Genomic DNA, 19,219 nt, shown 5'->3' with positions numbered 1-19,219 from the left:
GCTTGACTTCTTTTTTCCAAAGGGCCAGGGAATTCTCACATGGTGTCAGACTACATGAGTTACAGAATGTCTCATCACACTTTCAAAGTGGCCACACTCCTTTCTCCTGCCTAACTGGTAAGGTCAAAATGGCCACCTTCCTGAGTGTCATTGCTGAACAAGGTGCAAGAAAGAAATGCATCCCATAGAAGTCCAAGTCAGAAATAACAGAAAGTGGTACTTGACATTTAAACCACACTGAACACGGCTAATGAACCAAGTTCTTAACAGAGTTGCGTCACTGTCTTTAATTTCTCCATGACCTAAAGATTCCAAACTGAAACAAACTGCTGGAGTAGAAGAAGAAAGAGGTGAGGACAGCCTGGTGTAAATTTACCACTAGATTAAATTCTAAAGTTGCTCCAGAATTCTCTATTATTATCTGAAAGCAATCAAAGGAAGAAAAGCAAGCAAGTGACTTGGCCCAGTCAAGGTAAGGCTCTGTCTTTGCAACTCTGATAGAGAGAGAGCAGGGGTCAACAACTGTGTACAAACACACACAGACCCACACATGCAGAGGTCTGGTTGTGTGTGGCTAGAGCTGAGGCTGATGAAAAGCAGAGCATGGGCTCCTGGCGCTACTCCTAGAGAAGAATGAACTGGGTAAGGAACAGTTAATAAGAAAATGTGCCTTGCTCACTGTGCACATTGCAACAAAGAGCTGGCAGCTCCTGAAGGAAAAGGGCTTGTGCCGCTGCCGTTCAAACTTGTCAGTCAGCCTGTGCCAGCAGCCTCAGCGTCTGCCTCCCCGGCACACCCTCATTACATGTGTCTGTCTGGGCTGATCTGTACATCTGCTCAGAGACGGTCCTGCCGAGTCGGGGATTTCTGCTTTTCTCCACTGGTGCAGGAGTGGGTCTCTCCCGGCTTCTCTTCTGTCAGCTCCACTCCTCTCCCCAAGGAGGCTCCTGCTTTATGGTAGCTTTGGACTTCCCTCACTGGCTGCCTGTCCCCGACTTCTAGAATGGAAGAAGCTGAGCTGGTGAAGGAGAGACTCCAGGCCATCACGGTAAGTCTGCATAGTTATAACTCACGGAGGTGCTTGCTTACAGGGATGACAGACACGTTGCTTGCTGCCCCTGCTGCTGAGCCCCCTTAGCGAAAAAACAGAACTGTCACCTTTCACGGGCAAGTCTCTGCCACTCTCTTAACCCTGGTGACCCTCTGTACCTCTTGGGCTTCCGAACCTAAGTAGAGAGCAAATGTTCTTGATTTTCACAGAAACTGTACCTATGTTTTAAACAGCAGTCAGAAGCTTTTAAGGCAGTTTGGTTATACTATCATATACCTGAAAAACATAGATTTTCCTTACATTTATATTTGACAAACACTAGATCAAGAAACTGATCTTCAACTTGGAAACTTTTTAAAACAATTAACTCACCAAAAAGTGAAAATCTTTTAAAAGGAGGAGAAAAAAGAAATTAAAAAAACAACTTGAAGCTTTTCGTTTGTAGTTGTGGTAATGTGTTCCACAAAGCCTTACAGAATTAAAATGAATGTCGTTGTACTTTAGCTAAGGATTAAACAAGAGAAAAGTAGGTAAAAGCACGTATCAGATTAATTTTAAGATATCAGTTTCCAGCAGAGTCACAAACTGAATAAGATCCTGATAAAGGAATGTAATGCATGCAATGCAATGGATTTGGAAAATATTTTGTTAATACCAGGAAGGAGAATAGTGCATTTTTTATGTTTGTTCTGGGAAAGAGTCAAAGTATGAAATGAATTACTTTCCTTAAGTGATCCAGCTTTTTTTCAATTTTACAAAGTCCTCTATTTGGCAGTCACCTGGAAATCTCTGGCACAATCATTTATCATTGGCTACACCTTATCACATAATTTTTTTAAAGAAAAAACACTTTAGAAATCACCATTCCATTTTTCCAGCATTTTCTGACACTGAAGCTAGCTGTCAGAGTACTGTTTAAAAACTGATGCATAATATCACAGATGTGGGTTTATTAATTTAAATGTATATTGGACATTACTATCTATAAAAATAACTCTTTACTGTCTTGTGAGAAGAAAACTGATGCAAAATTAGAGTGAATAGAAAGATATTATTCTTTGCTCTTCAAATTCTCATAGCATAAATTATTATTATGCTAAGCCCAATTTAGAATTTTTTATTAAACAGATATGAAGTTTCAGTTCCACCCAGAAAGCATTCAGTAACTTGAAATATTTTCTCAGCCAATGGTTTAGGAACCAAAAGTCCACAGATAAAGTTGGCACTTTTTCCATAAGGCAGTGCTCTCGAAATGTCCAACTCCTAATTAGTACATTTTCCTTTCTTCAGAAAACCTTGGTTTGGATTATTGTTTGTTTTGCTTTGTTCTTTTTGTTGTTAAACTCAGCCACTGTTTCAGCTGTCTTGCTCTAAGGGACAGGAACTGGGCCCTGCTCTGTTGTTTTTGGCATGGGTCTTTTACATTACAGCTGTTGTCTAAAGGTTACTTTATCGGACTGTGTGAGTTGTGTGGGCACAAGCTCTGCTTTTCCTGACCCTTCTATCTCCTAATTAATTAAATTAAATCATATATCTGATGAAATCCACACATAGCTCCTTCTGCCACATTTTCCTTTTTGAATCGCAGCCTACCCTTACTTCAGCCCTTATCATGCCCGCTGCACTTTACAACTCATACTGAAGCAGCACATGTTCTAAGGGTAAGACCGCACTCAGGAAAACTAGGAATTTTCGCTAAGGGTTCCAACTGCAAATAAAACTAGGACAAAAGTCATAATGCTTTAAATGCCTTACAAGCAGACCAGAGAGTAAATAGGTTCCTGAATATACTAGTGTGTACTTTTATGATGATTAAAAAAATAATAAAACAACTAGTTTGGGGATTATTTCATTAGCTTAACCATATCCCATTAGAAAGAATAAGCATATCTAGAAAGTAAAATTACAAAATAATTATATTTTGGAAGTAAAACACTTGTATAAAATTGTAGAGAAAAAATTGAGAAAAGTTTATGGGGACAAATTTCCCCTCGTCTATACCTCACTGGACCAAGTCCAGTCACATAGGTCACCACTGAAGATGAAAAAATGGAGCACTGGTGTGTCCATGGAAACAACACATCCACTCATCTCCCTCCCGGACGCCCTGGGAAATGCCAGCTCTCTCCACCCTTGCCTTACCCAGGAAGCCACCTCAGCTATTCCCCTTCCCCCAGGGAAATGAAAATACACAATGTCCAGAGAGTTTTCAGGGATTGTCTCGTTTTTGAAAGCACTTAAAATCTTCAGACTCTCAGACCTAGGCTAAAACTCGGAGACAACAATATCATTTTAACTGTTTTCATTCTATTTCCCTACACTGAAATGTTTTTATATACTTTAAGAACAGAATCAAAAGACAGTTGCCCAATGTAACCAAACACAGCGATTCAGAGACTTCACTTTATTAGCAAACAAAACTTTCAACATTCTAAGATCTATTTGACTTTCAAACTAAAATTTATTCCTCTAATTCTTAGTTGAGAAATGAAATAATCTTCACTGCAATATTTATTCCACGTGATTTTGAGGGTCCAAAAAGTCATTATTTCTACTGCAAGAAATTTAACAAATAAATGTATATGCCTGAAACTTGATAGAATCAAGTGCCAGTCTTCTTGTTCCTCTTTTGAAAAGTAACAGATTAAACACAGCAAGTAGATGGAATGTGACATTAGGCTCTCAAACTGAAAACTAAATTACTGTGATGGTGCCTTTATTTCTCATACCAGTAAGTTGAATTTTAGATTATTCAGAAGGCTTCTCAAAGACTTAAAGGGAATAAAAGAAAAAATTATGAAAGTACACAGAAACGATTGTTTAAATAGGGTACTTCATTTGGTTGGAGAAGGAAAGAGCAACCCAGTCCAGTATTTTTTCTGGAAAATTTCATGGACAGAGGAGCCTGGAGGGCTGAAGTCCGTGGGGTCACAAAGAAATGGACACAACTGAGTAACTGAACATGCACTTCATTTGGGTATACCAAGTATGGATTCTATTTTGTATACTTACTCTCCTGTTTCTCCTTCATTACCTTATCCGGGTACAGGCATACCTCGGAGATACTGCAGATTTGGTTCCAGATCACTTTGATATAGCAAATATCACAATAAAATGAGTCACATGAATTTTTCAGTTCCCAGTGCAGATAAAATTAGTGTTTCAACTATATAACATAATGCAATATTATTATGTCTAAAAAATAACACACATGAGTGAGTGCTAAGTTTCTTCAGTTGTATCCAACTTTCTTCTACCCTATGAACTCCAGGCTGCTCTGTCCACGGGATTCTCCAGGCAAGAATACTGGAGTGGATTGCCATGCCCTCCTCTAGGGGATCTTCCCAACCCAGGGATCGAATCCGCATCTCTTAAGCTTCCTGCATTGGGAGGTGTGTTCTTTACCACTAGTACCGCCTGGGAAGTCCGCAATTTAAAAACTACTTTACTGCGAAAAAATGTTAAACATCATCTGAGTCTTCTGAGAGTTGTAATCTTTTTGCAGTAGTAGCATCAAAGATCACTGATTACAAAGACAAACAGTGTATGCTTTCACTTGTATGTGAAACCTAAAAAAATAAAGCAAATGAACAATTATAACAAAGCAGAAGCAGATTCACAGATGCAGGAAAAAAACTAGTGGTTACCAGAATGAAATAATCTTCACTGCAATATTTATCCCACGTGATTCTGAGGGTCCAAAAAGTCGTTATTTCTACTGCAAGAAATTTAACAAATAAATGTATATGCCTGAAACTTGATAGAATCAAGTGCCAGTCTTCTTGTTCCTCTTTTGAAAAGTAGTGGTTCCCCAGAATAGGGAAAGGGGTGGGGTAGGGGCAAAATAGGTAAAGAGAATTAAAGGTACAAACTATTAGTTATAAAAATAAATGTTACAAGGACATAATGTACAGCACAAGGAATATAGTCAATATTTTACATACCTTTGTATGGAGTACAATCTATAAAAATATTGAATTGCTAGGTTGTACACTTGAAACTAATATAATATTGTAGGTTAACTATGTTGTTGTTGTTTAGTCATTAATCCGTATCCAACTCTTTTGTGACCCATTGACCTAGCCCACCAGGCTTCTCTGTCCGTGGGATTTCCCAGGCAAGAACACTGGAGTGGGTTGCCATTTCCTTCTCCAGGATATCTGCCCAGATCAGGGATTGAAAATGCATCTCCTGTGTCTCTTGCATTATCAGGCAGAATTCTTTACCACTGAGCCACCAGGGCAGCCCTCAAGTCACTATACCTCAATTAAAAAAAAAAAAAAAAAAGACGGCTCACAAAGGGAAAAAAACAAGAACAAAGATCATTGATCATACATCATCATAACAAATATAATAATGAAAAAGTTTGAAATATGGCAAGAATTACCAAAATGTAAAAGTGATGAAATTCTGTTAAAAAAAAAAATTGGTGCCAATAGACTTACTCTGTGCAGAGTTGTCACAAACTTTCAAACTATTTAAAAAAAAAACATTATCTATGAAAATAAATACTATATATCTAGCGAAATAAAAGTGAAGCACAATAAAATGTGGTACAGCTGGGCCAACTCTTAACTTACTAAATTAATAAGTTAATTAATCTCTTAGTATCTCTTAGCCAAAAAGTTTAAGTTTTCAAGTATAAGTGGAAAACAGAATACATCAAACTAAGTAAATATTACATTGATTAAAAAGTCTCTTGAGGCTTAAGTTAGTACACAGTATTTTAACAAATAGCTGATTTTTATACAAAAGAAGAACTATTAAAGTAGGCTAGCAAATAGAAATGCACTTTAAATATTACCAGAACTGAAGCTCTATGCAGACAGCAAAAACAAGACCAGGAGCTGACTGTGGCTCAGATCATGAACTCCTTATTGCCAAATTCAGACTGAAATTGAAGAAAGTAGGGAACACCACTAGACCATTCAAGTATGACTTAAATCAAATCCCTGATGATTATACAGTGGAAGTGAGAAATAGATTTAAGGGACTAGATCTGATAGACAGAGCGCCTGATGAACTATGGACAGAGGTTCATGACATTGTACAGGAGACAGGGGTCATGACCACCCCCATGGAAAAGAAATGCAAAAAAGCAAAATGGCTGTCTGAGGAGGCCTTACAAATAACTGTGAAAAGAAGGGAAGTGAAAAGCAAAGGAGAAAAGGAAAGATATTCCCATCTGAATGCAGAGTTTCAAAGAATAGCAACGAGAGATAAGAAAGCCTTCCTCAGTGATCAGTGCAAAGAAATAGAGGAAAACAACAGAATGGGAAAGACTAGAGATGTCTTCAAGAAAATTAGAGATACCAAGGGAACTTTTCATGGAAAGATGGGCTCGATAAAGGACAGAAATGGTATGGACCTAACAGAAGCAGAAGATATTAAGAAGAGGTGGCAAGAATACACAGAAGAACTGCACAAAAAAGATCTTCACGACCCAGATAATCACACTGGTGTGATCACTCACCTAGAGCCAAACATCCTGGAATGTGAAGTCAAGTGAGCCTTAGAAAGCATCACTACGAACAAAGCTAGTGGAGGTGATGGAATTCCAGTTGAGCTATTTCAAATACTGAAAGATTATGCTGTGAAAGTGCTGTACTTGACATGCCAGCAAATTTGCAAAACTCAGCAGTGGTCACAGGACTGGAAAAGGCCAGTTTTCATTCCAATCCCAAAGAAAGGCAATGCCAAAGAATGCTCAAACTACCGCACAATTGCACTCATCTCACACGCTAGTAAAGTAATGCTCAAAATTCTCCAAGCCAGGCTTCAGCAACATGTGAAACATGAACTTTCAGATGTTCAAGCTGGTTTTAGAAAAGGCAGAGGAACCAGAGATCAAATTGCCAACATCTGCTCGATCATTGAAAAAATAAGAGAGTTCCAGAAAAACATCTATTTCTGCTTTATTGACTATGCCAAAATCTTTGACTGTGTGGATCACAATAAACTGTGGAAAATTCTGAAAGAGACGGGAATACCAGACCACTTGACCTGTCTGTTGAGAAACCTGTATGCAGGTCAGGAAGCAACAGTTAGAACTGGACATGGAACAACAGACTGGTTCCAAATAAGAAAAGGAGTACGTCAAGGCTGTATATTGTCACCCTGCTTATTTAACTTATATGCAGAATACATCATGAGAAACGCTGGGCTGGAAGAAGCACAAGCTGGAATCAAGATTGCCGGGAGAAATATCAATAACCTCAGATATGCAGATGACATCACCCTTATGGCAGAAAGTGAGGAGGAACTAAAAAGCTTCTTGATGAAAGTGAAAGAGGAGAGTGAAAAAGTTGGCTTAAAGCTCAACATTCAGAAAACTAAGATCATGGCATCTGGTCCCATCACTTCATGGCAAATAGATGGGGAAACAGTGGAAACAGTGGCAGACTTTATTTTTGGGGCCTCCAAAATCACTGGAGATGGTGATTGCAGCCATGAAATTAAAAGACACTTACTCCTTGGAAGGAAAGTTATGACCAACCTAAACAGCATATTAAAAAACAGAGACATTACTTTTTCAACAAAGGTCCGTCTAGTCAAGGCAATGGTTTTTCCAGTGGTCATGTATGGATGTGAGAGTTGGATTGTGAAGAACGCTGAGTGCCAAAGAATTGATGCTTTTGAACTGTGGTGTTGGAGGAGACTCTTGAGAGTCCCTCGGACTACAAGGAGATCCAACCAGTCCATCCTAAAGGAGATCAGTCCTGGGTGTTCATTGGAAGGACTGATGTTGAAGCTGAAACTCCAATACTTTGGCCACCTCATGCAAAGAGTTGACTCATTGGAGAAGACCCTGATGCTGGGAAGGATTGGGGGCAGGAGGGGAAGGGGACGACAGAGGATGAGATGGTTGGATGGCATCACCAACTCGATGGACATGGGTTTGGGTAAACTCCGAGAGTTGGTGATGGACAGGGAGGCCTGGCATGCTGCGATTCATGGGATCGCAAAGAGTCAGACATGACTGAGCGACTGAACTGAACTGAACTGAACTGAGGCTACCATTGTCTCCAGTGTTCTCTGAAATAATGACATGAAGGACTGAGTTATCTCTACAGAGTTCCTCTCTGGAAGTTAACATGGTACACATCGAAGAATGATGAAATGGCCCAAGTGATTTTCCCACAAAAACAGAAACATCTTCTTATAATCAGTAATATCCTATATACTGTTCATATCCTCCTTCCCAAGCAATGAATTTTCTGATTTCCATTCCCATGGTGGCATTAGAAAATATTGTCACTAAATAACAGGGGATACTCAGGCTGGAAAACTCCTAGATCTTAAACTGCAGAAGATCATAGAAGTGCACAAAAGTAGTACTTTGGGGCTGGGGTGGGAGAAACGGTTAGTGAGCTCAAAAAAATTCTGAGAACTAGAATCAATACATAGAGAACAAACCCAGCTGAAGAGAAAATGGGTAAGAATAAAGCTGACGTTTTTACTTTCATCCAGGTTTAACTTTTAGCTGTTAGAAATGCCCATTATCCACTCATTCTCTCACTCCTTTTTTCAATTAAAGATTATTGAGCACTTACTATGTGCCAAACCTCATTTATTTTTCGCTTCAACAATATATGTACTCAGTCTCTTAGCCGTGTCTGACTCTTTGCAACCCCATGAACTGGAGCCCGCCAGTCTCCTCTATCTGTGGGATTATCTCAGCATGAATATTTCCTCTTCCAGGGGATCTTCCCGACCCATGTATCAAACACACATCTCTTGTGATTCTTGCATTGGCAGGTGGGATTCTTTACCACTGAGCCACCTGGGAAACCCTCAACAACATGCAATATTTATTTAAGTCTTGTGCTTATAAATGAAAAGAAGTGAAATAAGAGGAATTAGGAGTGTCAGAGGGGCTTCCCTGATAGCTGAGTTGGTAAAGAATCCGCCTGCAATGCAGGAGATCCCAGTTCAATTCCTGGGTCAGGAAGATCTGCTGGAGAAGGGATAGGCTACCCACTCCAGTATTCTTGGGCTTCCCTTGTGGTGCAGCTGGTAAAGAATCCACCTGCAATGCAGGAGACCTGAGTTCGATCCCTGGGTTGGGAAGATCCCCTGGAGAAGGGAAAGGCTACCCACTCTAGTATTCTGGGCCTGGAAAATTCCATGGACTGTATAGTCCATGGAGTCACAAAGAGTTGGACATGAATGAGCGACTTGCACTTTCACTTTCAGGAGTGTAAGAAGTGGGATGGGATGGGTTTGCAGTAAAATGGTCAGGAAGGGCCTCAAGGAGAGGGTGACATTTGAACATGGATGAAGGAGGTGAGCTTGTCAAAAGTTAGACACCAGCAGTAATCACAAGAACAAGCACCTGCCTAGGACTGACTCCATTTGGTAATGAGCCATACAAAGTCCTGACACTGGAATTTGAGCAACAGAGCCAGATTTGCCAGCCAAAGCTGCTCATGACGCAAAATAATCAAGAGCTCTACATTTCTCCAGATCCACTCCCTATTTTGTTCCACTCCCAAGGAATTTTTTCTAGACTTGCAAACATAGGAATGTAGGAGGCAGAGAGTTCTTTGTATAAAACAGAAATCTACTCAATACAAAGACCACTATTAAAACAGTAACATAAATACACATAGATCCTAGTTACTCCTCTTTTTTAATTAATCAATTCTGGTTTTGGCTGTGCTGGGTCTTTGTTGCTACCTTCGGACTTTCTCTAGTTGCAGCATGTGGGCTTAGTGTTGAGGCTCTTGACTATAGAGCTTAGCTTCAGTAGTTGTGGCACATGGGCTTAGTTGCTCCTCAGCATGTGGGATCCTTCCAGAACAAGGATCAAGCCTGTGTTCCCTGCATTGGCAGGCAGATTCTTAACCACTGGACCACCAGGGAAGTCCCTCTAGTTACTTCTTTAGCACTTGCTTCCTCTCACTGGACACTCCACCTCATCTCATTCACCTTTTCCCCAATGTCTGGTATTTTCTAACAGTTAATATGACAGTTAATGACCTCAAAGCAGGATCTGCTACATAATTTGTGAGGCCAAAGACACAATGAACATGTGGGGACCCTTGTTCAAAAAGTATTCAGAATTTCAAGGTGGTAACAGCAGAAGTTTAAAAGCATTCAAATGAAGCTCTGGGCCCCTCTGAGAGTGGTGCCACCATGTATAACTTCCCCGGTCACATGTCCAGGAAGCCCAGTCCAGCCATGGACATCTCTTTCCTATTCATTCCTTCTGTACAAATGAGAGCATGAAAACAAAGCCAAACCAGCCTGGATCTCAACAGAAGTTAGACCTTAACATGGATTTCGATCACTGTGTTGTTTAGAATTCTAAGGACACCTTAAAGTAATAATGACTAAAAGGAAGCATAGTGAACTATTGTTTCACTGCACCTCATGGTTAAGACAGTTATGGAAAGAACTCCCAATTTGTCATGACCATCCCAAGACATTCACATAAAGATGATATGTGGAGATGTGGGAATCTCCTAAGCAAAGATGTCCTGTGCCAGTATATTCAAACAATAAACCCTCTGCACAGTTTTCCACAGTGCTATGCTAAGATACATGTTTCTTCCAGAGAGGGAAAGGTTTCTTAAAACAAAAGTGCTATGCCACATTTCTTTGCCAAACATAATAGCCCACCCACAAAGGACACCATGTGATGAGGTACAATAATTTTGATGCCTTGTTAAGGAAACTACTTTTTGATAACCAGGGATGGTTTTTCCAGTGTGCTATGGAGTGATAATGCTACTCCGCCAAGCCCTCTACTGACAAGGATCCCCACGAACTTCCTCAACATTACTAGATGGTGAAAAGGAAAAGCTGCTTCTTTAGAAAACTGTGATTATAACAAGCCAGAGACTAAGTGACTAAATCTAACAAGAGTCTAAACAATACAGCATAGTTCAGGCTAGAATCAAAGCAGAGTTTCCACTTCCTAATCTACAGACTGAAACCACCTAGCTTCTCTAAAAATAAGATAAGAATATTTTAATTTATTCAATTTATTTAAATGGCAGTGGTGTCATTCTGGGAAACTCAAGAAGTTTCCTCACCAGGAGCCCTGTGACATGTCAACTTTCCTAAAACACTACAGGAATAATTTGAGTGAGATCCATACTTACAGTTTTTATGTAAAATCCCAGTAACTGGGTGAAATTCACTCAAACCATTTTAGACATAGAGCCAGGTGATTTTCTGAACCTCTAGCTTCTGTCTTAAGCATGAAGTTTTCAATGTGTAACTACATCAATAATTGACATGGAGTGATACAACATGTTAAAAGGAGACACAACAGCTACTCAAAATCAATCTATGCTACCAAGTCTAGATAACAGACATCTCAAGCACAGGAATTCTGCAATTAAAAATAATAATAACACCAAACTCCCAGTCCATCTCTTCTCTACCTCACCCCTCTTGGCAACCACAAGTCTATTTTCTATATCTGTGAGCCTATTTCTGTTTTGTAGATGGGTTCACTTGTGTCATATTATAGATTCTGCAAATAAGTGGTACCATATGGTATTTGTCTTTCTCTTTCTGACTTACTTCACTTAGTATGATACTGCTGCTGCTGCTGCTGCTGCTGCGTCGCGTCAGTCATGTCTGATTCTATGCGAGCCCATAGACGGCAGCTCACCAGGCTCCTCTGTCCCTGGGATTCTCCAGGCAAGAACACTGGAGTGGGTTGGGTTGCCATTTTCTTCTCCAATGCATGAAAGTGAAAAGTGAAAGTGAAGTCGCTCAGTCGTGTCTGACTCTTTGTGACCCCATGGACTGCAGCCTACCAGGCTCCTCCATCCATGGATTCTCCAGGCAAGAGTACTGGAGTGGGTTGCCATTGCCTTCTCTGCTTAGTATGATAATTTCTAGGTATATCCATGTTGCTGCAAATGGCATTATTTCATTCTTTTTTATGGCTACGTATCTGTATATACCACTTTTCTTTATCCATTCATCTGTCAATGGACATTTAGGTTGCTTCCATGTCTTGGCTATTGTGAATAGTGCTGCTCTGAACATGGGCTTCTCTGATGGCTCAGTCATCATTCTCTGATGGCTCAGAGATGGTATTCTCTGGTCAGAATACCAGACCATCTGACCTGTCTCTTGAGAAACCTGTATGCAGGTCAGGAAGCAACAGTTAGAACTGGACATGGAACAACAGACTGGTTCCAAACAGGAAAAGGAGTACGTCAAGGCTGTATATTGTCACCCTGCTTATTTAACTTATATGCAGAGTACATCATGAGAAACGCTGGGTTGGAAGAAACACAAGCTGGAATCAAGATTGCCGGGAGAAATATCAATAACCTCAGATATGCGGATGACACCACCCTCATGGCAGAAAGTGAAGAACTAAAGAGCCTCATGATGAAAGTGAAAGAGGAGAGTGAAAAAGTTGGCTTAAAGCTCAATGTTCAGAAAACTAAGATCATGGCATCTGGTACCATCACTTCATGGGAAATAGATGGGGAAACAGTGGAAACAGTGTCAGACTTTATTTTTTGGGGCTCCAGGATCACTGCTGATGGTGATTGCAACCATGAAATTAAAAGACACTTACTCCTTGGAAGGAAGGTTATGGCCAACCTAGATAGCATATTTAAAAGCAGAGACATTACTTTGCCAACAAAAGTCCGTCTAGTCAAGGCTATGGTTTTTCCAGTGGTCTTGTGTGGATGTGAGAGTTGGACTGTGAAGAAAGCTGAGCGCCGCAGAATTGATGCTTTTGAACTGTGGTGTTGGAAAAGACTCTTGAGAGTCCCTTGGACTGCAAGGAGATCCAATCAATCCATCCTAAAAGAGATCAATCCTGGGTGTTCATTGGAAGGACTGATGTTGAAGCTGAAACTCCAATACTTTGGCCACCTCATGTGAAGAGTTGACTCATTGGAAAAGACTCTAATGCTGGGAAGGATTGGGGGCAGGAGGAGAAGGGGACGACAGAGGATGATATGGTTGGATGGCATCACCGACTCGATGGACATGGGTTTGGGTAGACTCCGGGAGTCGGTGATGGACAGAGAGGCCTGGCGTGCTGCAATTCATGGGGTCGCAAAGAGTCGGACACGACTGAGCAACTCAACTGAACTGAACTGATATACATACTACTATATATAAAAGAAATACACAACAAAGACCTACTGTATAGCACAGGGAACTATATTCAATACCTTGTAATAACCTATAATGGAAAAGAATTTGAAAAAGAATATATATATACATATACATGTATATGTATATATGTATATAATTTTCTTTGTATAACATATATGTATATAATTGAATCACTTTGCTGTATACTTGAAACTAACACAACATTGTTAATTAACTATACTGAAATTTTAAAAAGATAAAGTAACAATAACAGCACCTATTCTTGTATATCATTTAGGCTTAAAAAATAAAAATAATACATTCATATTCATTATCTCATTTGTCCAAACAGTCCTATGAGTATTTTCAAAAGTATATGTTACCATCTCCATTTTGTAGGTGAAAAACCTAAGATCGAGGAAAGTTAAGGAATTAGTTAAATAGTGGAAAATAGCAAAGTCTCTGCTCATAACATCACGATAAATTCTAAAAAACATCAAAACCCCATCTTCACCCTTGTTCAGAACTCCATCTGTTTTTCACTCTTAATAAAAGTTTGAAATGGAGCAAAGAGAAGAATCTATGGAGGTTCTTCTTCATTCAATCACATTTTCTAACCCAAACTTTCTTCATGTAATCATATTTTTTAACCCAATCCTACAGTCTCTTATCCTCATCCCCAAGCTGTTAGAAGTAGAAGTGGGAGAGGAAAGAATGTAATACCATTTCAGAAACATTTGTTATCACTTTAACAGTGTTGAGAAGAACCATTTTTCAGAGTATCTCATTTTCTAAGCCTGTTACTTTCTCCCCATCCCACTTTCATGACATAGTCTCTTCCCTTCCAACCAGGATTTCTTAAGGCAAAGACACTGTTGCAACTCTCATAGCCCCTCAACACTAGCTGAAGCACAAAAAAAATCATGAATGAAAAAGTGAGTGAATAAAGATCATCAATCTGAAAAGGGGGAAGAAACCTAGTGATTGCCTGCCCAGCTAACGGATTTTTTTATTGAAGACATGGTCACAGCTTAGCACCACCCTTTGATTATTCAGGGGCTTATTTTGTGTTTGTTCTGTATTCTTATTTTGTTTTGTCACTATTAATTAGAACAAACAGGAAAGGATAGACAAAGGAGTAAAAGAGTAGAACATAAACTGGGTTCTATTTAGAGATCTGTCACAATTTGTTGTAAAGCTGGGAAACAAGAATAAGATTACTAAATAAAATAAGGTTTAGAAAATTTGTGCTTTTTAATTCACCACATAAGTAGCAATGATAACTACATCCAAATCCCATGGCTAGCATAAGAATTAGGGTTTTTCAAAGATAAATTCAGAAATAATCACAGGACCATGAGAAAACTTAGGGATTTCTTGGTCCACATTCCCATCCCCATTACAACATGCTCAAGAGATGCTCATCCAGCTTCTCCTTGAGCACTTCCAAAATCAGATGGATTAGTATCTCTCAAAATACCCTATTCCATTTAAGAAAAACTATGTGCTGTGTTCTGACATAATGTGCCAGAATCCAATTTCCTTTAACTTCTTCCCAGTCATCTTGACTCTAGTCACTGAAGCTGTATACCTTCATTTTCTTGATTTTAATCATTCTTCATATCACAGGCTCATTCTATAAAGTGAAAGTGAATGTTGCTCAGTTGTGTCCAATTCTTTGAGACCCCATGGTCTGTATAGCCCATAGAATTCTCCAGGCCAGAATACTGGAGTGGGAGAGCCTTTCCCTTCTCCAGGGGATCTTCCCAACTCAGGGGTCAAACCCAGGTCCCCCGCATTGCAGGCAGATTCTTTACCAGCTTTTAAATGTCTGTGTCACTCTTAAAATTTGATGCTGAGAGTTGAATAGAACAGTGACCTGTACAAATCCTTTAATGCTATATGTAATCTCACTTGTTTGGCAAATTGAATTTCTACAGATACATTCGGGAAGTGATACAGGGTGGTATAAAAAGCATTATCCTTGGAATTTATAGAAAATTAGGCTCTATATCAATTCCAACACTAGACCAACCTTATGATTTGGGGACATTGATAAACTCTCTGGTCGTCACATCAGTGTCTCTAAAACTAATAACAATTAAATTGAAAACTCAATATTCAAATATACAATGAATATACAAAAATCAAAAGCTTTCTGAAAAACAACAGTCAGAAATTGTAATTAAAACAGTGAGACATGACCAAGCATGCATGATGTAATGTGAAAGTAATCCATTCCTGATAGCCACATTAAAAAAAAAAAAAAACTGTTAAAGCCTAAAAATAATTTTATTTAGGAAATGTGAAGAATTTATATGGTGAAATCTTTATGTTTTTATACCTACTAAGGAACTGTGTGTAGGATATATATAATGACATTTTACTAAGTAATATAATATATATGTCTAGAGAGATACACCATTTCTTGAGGTAAAGTCTGAAGACAAAAAATATCACATATTTTCAAATCTATTTTAAGTTTAATGCAATTCCAATCAAAATCTCTATGGAGACATTCTTATTCACTTCTGATGGCACCATGAAATTGTTAAAACAGGATAATTCGGCAATCAGTAAAAGAAAACTCAGAAACTGTTTTACCATTTGACCAAGAATTTTATTAACAAAAAAACATACAAATAATAAAGAAAAATAAGAAATGCATACAAGATGTATTCTTAAGACATTCATAAGATAACAAAATCATTTCTTAGAGTATTTAGTAAAAAGTGGAATCCAATTCAATGTCCAAAAGTAGGGATTAGTTGAATAAATACAGTGTACATATACAGGTATGTAAATATAGTTGTATATATACATATAAAATGGAATAATAAGTATCCATTAAAAATAATTTAGAGGACTAATGATGTGATATATCATGATTATATATATATCTATTTCATGATATATTAAGAGAAATAAGATTACTAAATGTTAACAAACAATTCCAGCTTTAGATGAGCCATAACATATTATGCAGGTGTAAATCATATGTAACAGTATCAATCTCTGATTATCTCTGGATACTGATAATTATTATTAGGAGTAACTTTTAAAATTCTACCAGTGTATGTGAGTTTTTGTTTGCTTCTTTGGCTGTTTGTTTGGTTGGCTGGTTTGTTGGTTGGTAATTTTGGTTTGGTAGAGAGTGACGAAGCATAAGGAACTGGCTGAGTTTTCCACTTAGTTTCTATCAGAATTTAACAAAATGATTGCAAAATTCAATGGGAAAAATAAAGTACTGCTACTAATCAAGACATTTTAGAGAAAAACAACAAAGGAAAACTTGCCCAATAAAATGTTAGTTTATCTCATTGGTGCTACATAGTATTAATACCAAAATCTATAACTAAAGACACACACAGATAAACAGGAGTCAGACCCTAGTGTACAATTTTTAAATGTAAATGATAAAATTAGTAAACAAAAAAGTAAACCAATAAGAAAGAATTATTTGATTAAGTTTCAAATTTAGTTGAAATTTGGGGGGAAATAATTAGACCCTCAGCATTTACCACAAGTCAAAATTAATTCAGCTGGATTTAAGAATGTTTAAAAAACTCTTTAGAAAACTAGAAGAAAATCTAGATGAATAATTACTGTATCTCAAAAAGTAAAAGATATTAAAAATATAAAAGCAAAAAAAAGGGGGAGCTTCCCAGGTGGCACTAGTGGTAAAGCACCCGCCTGCCAATGAAGGAGACATGGGGACAAGGGTTCATCCCTGGCTCAGGAAGACCCCTAGGAGGGGGGCATGGCAACCCACTCCAGTATTCTTGCCTGGAGAATCCCCATGGACAGAGGAGCCTGGCAGGCTACGCTGCATAGGGTCACAAAGAGTCGGACAGGACTGAAGTGACTTAACATAGCACAGCACGTAGGAAAAGTAACTTTTAGTACCTTTAGAAGCAACACATATTAAAAAAAAAAAATTAAAGGAAACTAGGAGACATTATTACAACTAAGTATGGCAAACAAAGGGGGCTTCCCAGGTGGTGCCGGTGGTAAAGAATCTGCCTGCCAATGCAAGAGAGGCAAGAGATGGCAAACAAAATGCTGCTATTCCTTATTCAAAGAACCTGTGTGTGTGTGTGTGTGTGTGTGTGTGTGTGTTCAGTCACTTCAGACTCTTTGTGACCTTATGGACTGTCGCCTGCCAGGCTCCTCTGTCCATGGAATTCTCTAGGCAAGAATACTGGGTAGAGTTGCCTTTTCCTTCTCCGAAAGAACTCTTTCAAGTTGTTAACTGAAAAATTAATAGGCTTACCAAAAAAAAAAAAAAAATGGACTTCCCTAGTAGCTCAGCTGGTAAAGAATCCGCTTCCAATGCAGGACACCCCAGTTTGATTCCTGGGTCAGGAAGATCCACTGGAGAAGTATTCTTGGGCTTCTCTGGTGGCTTAGTTGGTAAAAAAAATCTGCCTGCAATGTGGGACACCTAGGTTCAATCCCTGGGTTGGGAAGATCTCCTGGAGAAGGGAATGGCTATCCACTCCAGTACTCTGGCTTGGAGAATTCCATGGACTATCCATGGGGTTGCATAGAGTCTGACACGACTGAGTGACTTTCACTTTCACTTTACCAAAAAATAGGTGGACATCACGGCTCCCCTGGTGGGAAGAATCAGCCTGCAATGCGAGAAATGTGGGTTCGATCCCTGGGTCAAGATGATCCCCTGGAGAAGGAAATGGCAACCCACTCCAGTATTCTTCCCTGGGATATCCCACAGACAGAGGAACCTGGTGGGCTATAGTCCCTGGGGTTGCAAAAGAGTTAGATATGACGTAGCAACTAAACCATCACCACCAGGTAGTCATCACAAAAATTTTTTACATAATTAATACAAATAGCCAAAAAAATTATACACAGTAATATATAATATTTGACCACAGTAATCTTATAAATCTCATTTAGAGATCAAACTTAGACTATTTTTGCTCTATTTATATTGCTTAAGGATCTTTCATTTATAATATTCCTACTTAATAAGAGTGAGGTAATATACACTGTTTGGCAGAAATGTAAGTTAAAATAAATTTTCACTGAAGCTTTTTACCAATCTGGAAACATCCATACCCCTTGGCTAGGTAACTACATTCTAGGGACCTATCTTGAGGAAATAACTAGACAAAAGTGGTCGAAATTTTATAAACAAGGAATTTCATCATACAGCTACTTATAACAGCAAAAGATTAAAAACAACCTATCAGGTGGAAAAAGGGAAACTGATTAAGCAAGTTATGCTTGTCTGAATAAAATTGAGTTATTTTATTAACAAAATTCAATTACATGAGAAATGCTCATGACACAGTATTAAGTGCAAAAGGTAAAACACAAAACTGCATATGGGCCTCCTTGTGTGGTTTGTTCATGTGTTTTTATAAACATAGTTATCTGTTTTAAGCATTTTGAAAAAAATGCTGGAATAAAATGTACCAAAACGTAGATGGTTATTTCTAAAGTAGTGGGATTATGGGAGATTTTTATATTTTTCTTTAAAGTTGTCTAGATTTTTCAAACATTCAAACATGCCATTAACATATCCTATAAGTTTCATAGTTCACCTTTATTAATAATAAAATTAATCATTAATTTGGGTTCCTCGTTCCTAACAGGCAAGATGTTTGAAATCTTGCCTTGGTCATCTTTTATTTCATTGCTTCCCAAACTTGGCTGTTCATTAAAGTCATCTGGAGCAGTTTTTAGCAACAAGTCATCCGTGCACCCCCACTTTACCCTTGAAATTCTGGCTCAAAGAATTAGCTCAATATGTTTATGTTTACTTGCTTATTGGGCTTAGTTTTATTTTTCTATCTCTATAGTCTAAAAAAAAATGTTACAAAAATCACTTTCAAATAAATATTCCTATCTGTTCACATTTACACAATTTTAGCAAAAAAAAAAATAAGAAATTTTCTCAAAAGTCATGCTGAAACTAAGATATACTGAATTCTCATAATCTAGATACCTATGCTCCTCAGTTGCTTTACCTGCATAACAGGAATAAACATGGTCCCTACTTCTTGGCAACTTGGGGAAAATTAAGTAATTGACACATTTAAGTTAAGTATTCCT

At 38.4% G+C, this 19,219-nt stretch overlaps 1 protein-coding gene across 1 annotated transcript in view; it reads left to right on the top strand.

Moving 5' to 3' along the window:
* Positions 1 to 854: 854 nt before the first annotated feature.
* The window catches only part of PALMD (palmdelphin), a 60,606-nt gene continuing 42,241 nt past the window's right edge, over positions 855 to 19,219 (top strand). Inside the window, exon 1 of the mRNA XM_081493257.1 lies at positions 855 to 1,048. Coding sequence (XP_081349383.1) covers positions 1,004 to 1,048 — 45 coding nt within the window. The 5' untranslated portion in view covers positions 855 to 1,003. The remainder of the gene's footprint in view (positions 1,049 to 19,219) is intronic.

Source organism: Giraffa tippelskirchi, chromosome 5 (assembly GCF_054371585.1).
Source record: "Giraffa tippelskirchi isolate mGirTip1 chromosome 5, T2T-mGirTip1v1.2.pri, whole genome shotgun sequence".
NCBI lineage: Eukaryota > Metazoa > Chordata > Mammalia > Artiodactyla > Giraffidae > Giraffa > Giraffa tippelskirchi.
The sequence above is the reverse complement of the archived record's forward strand: the minus strand, read 5'-3'. Positions and strand labels throughout refer to the sequence as shown.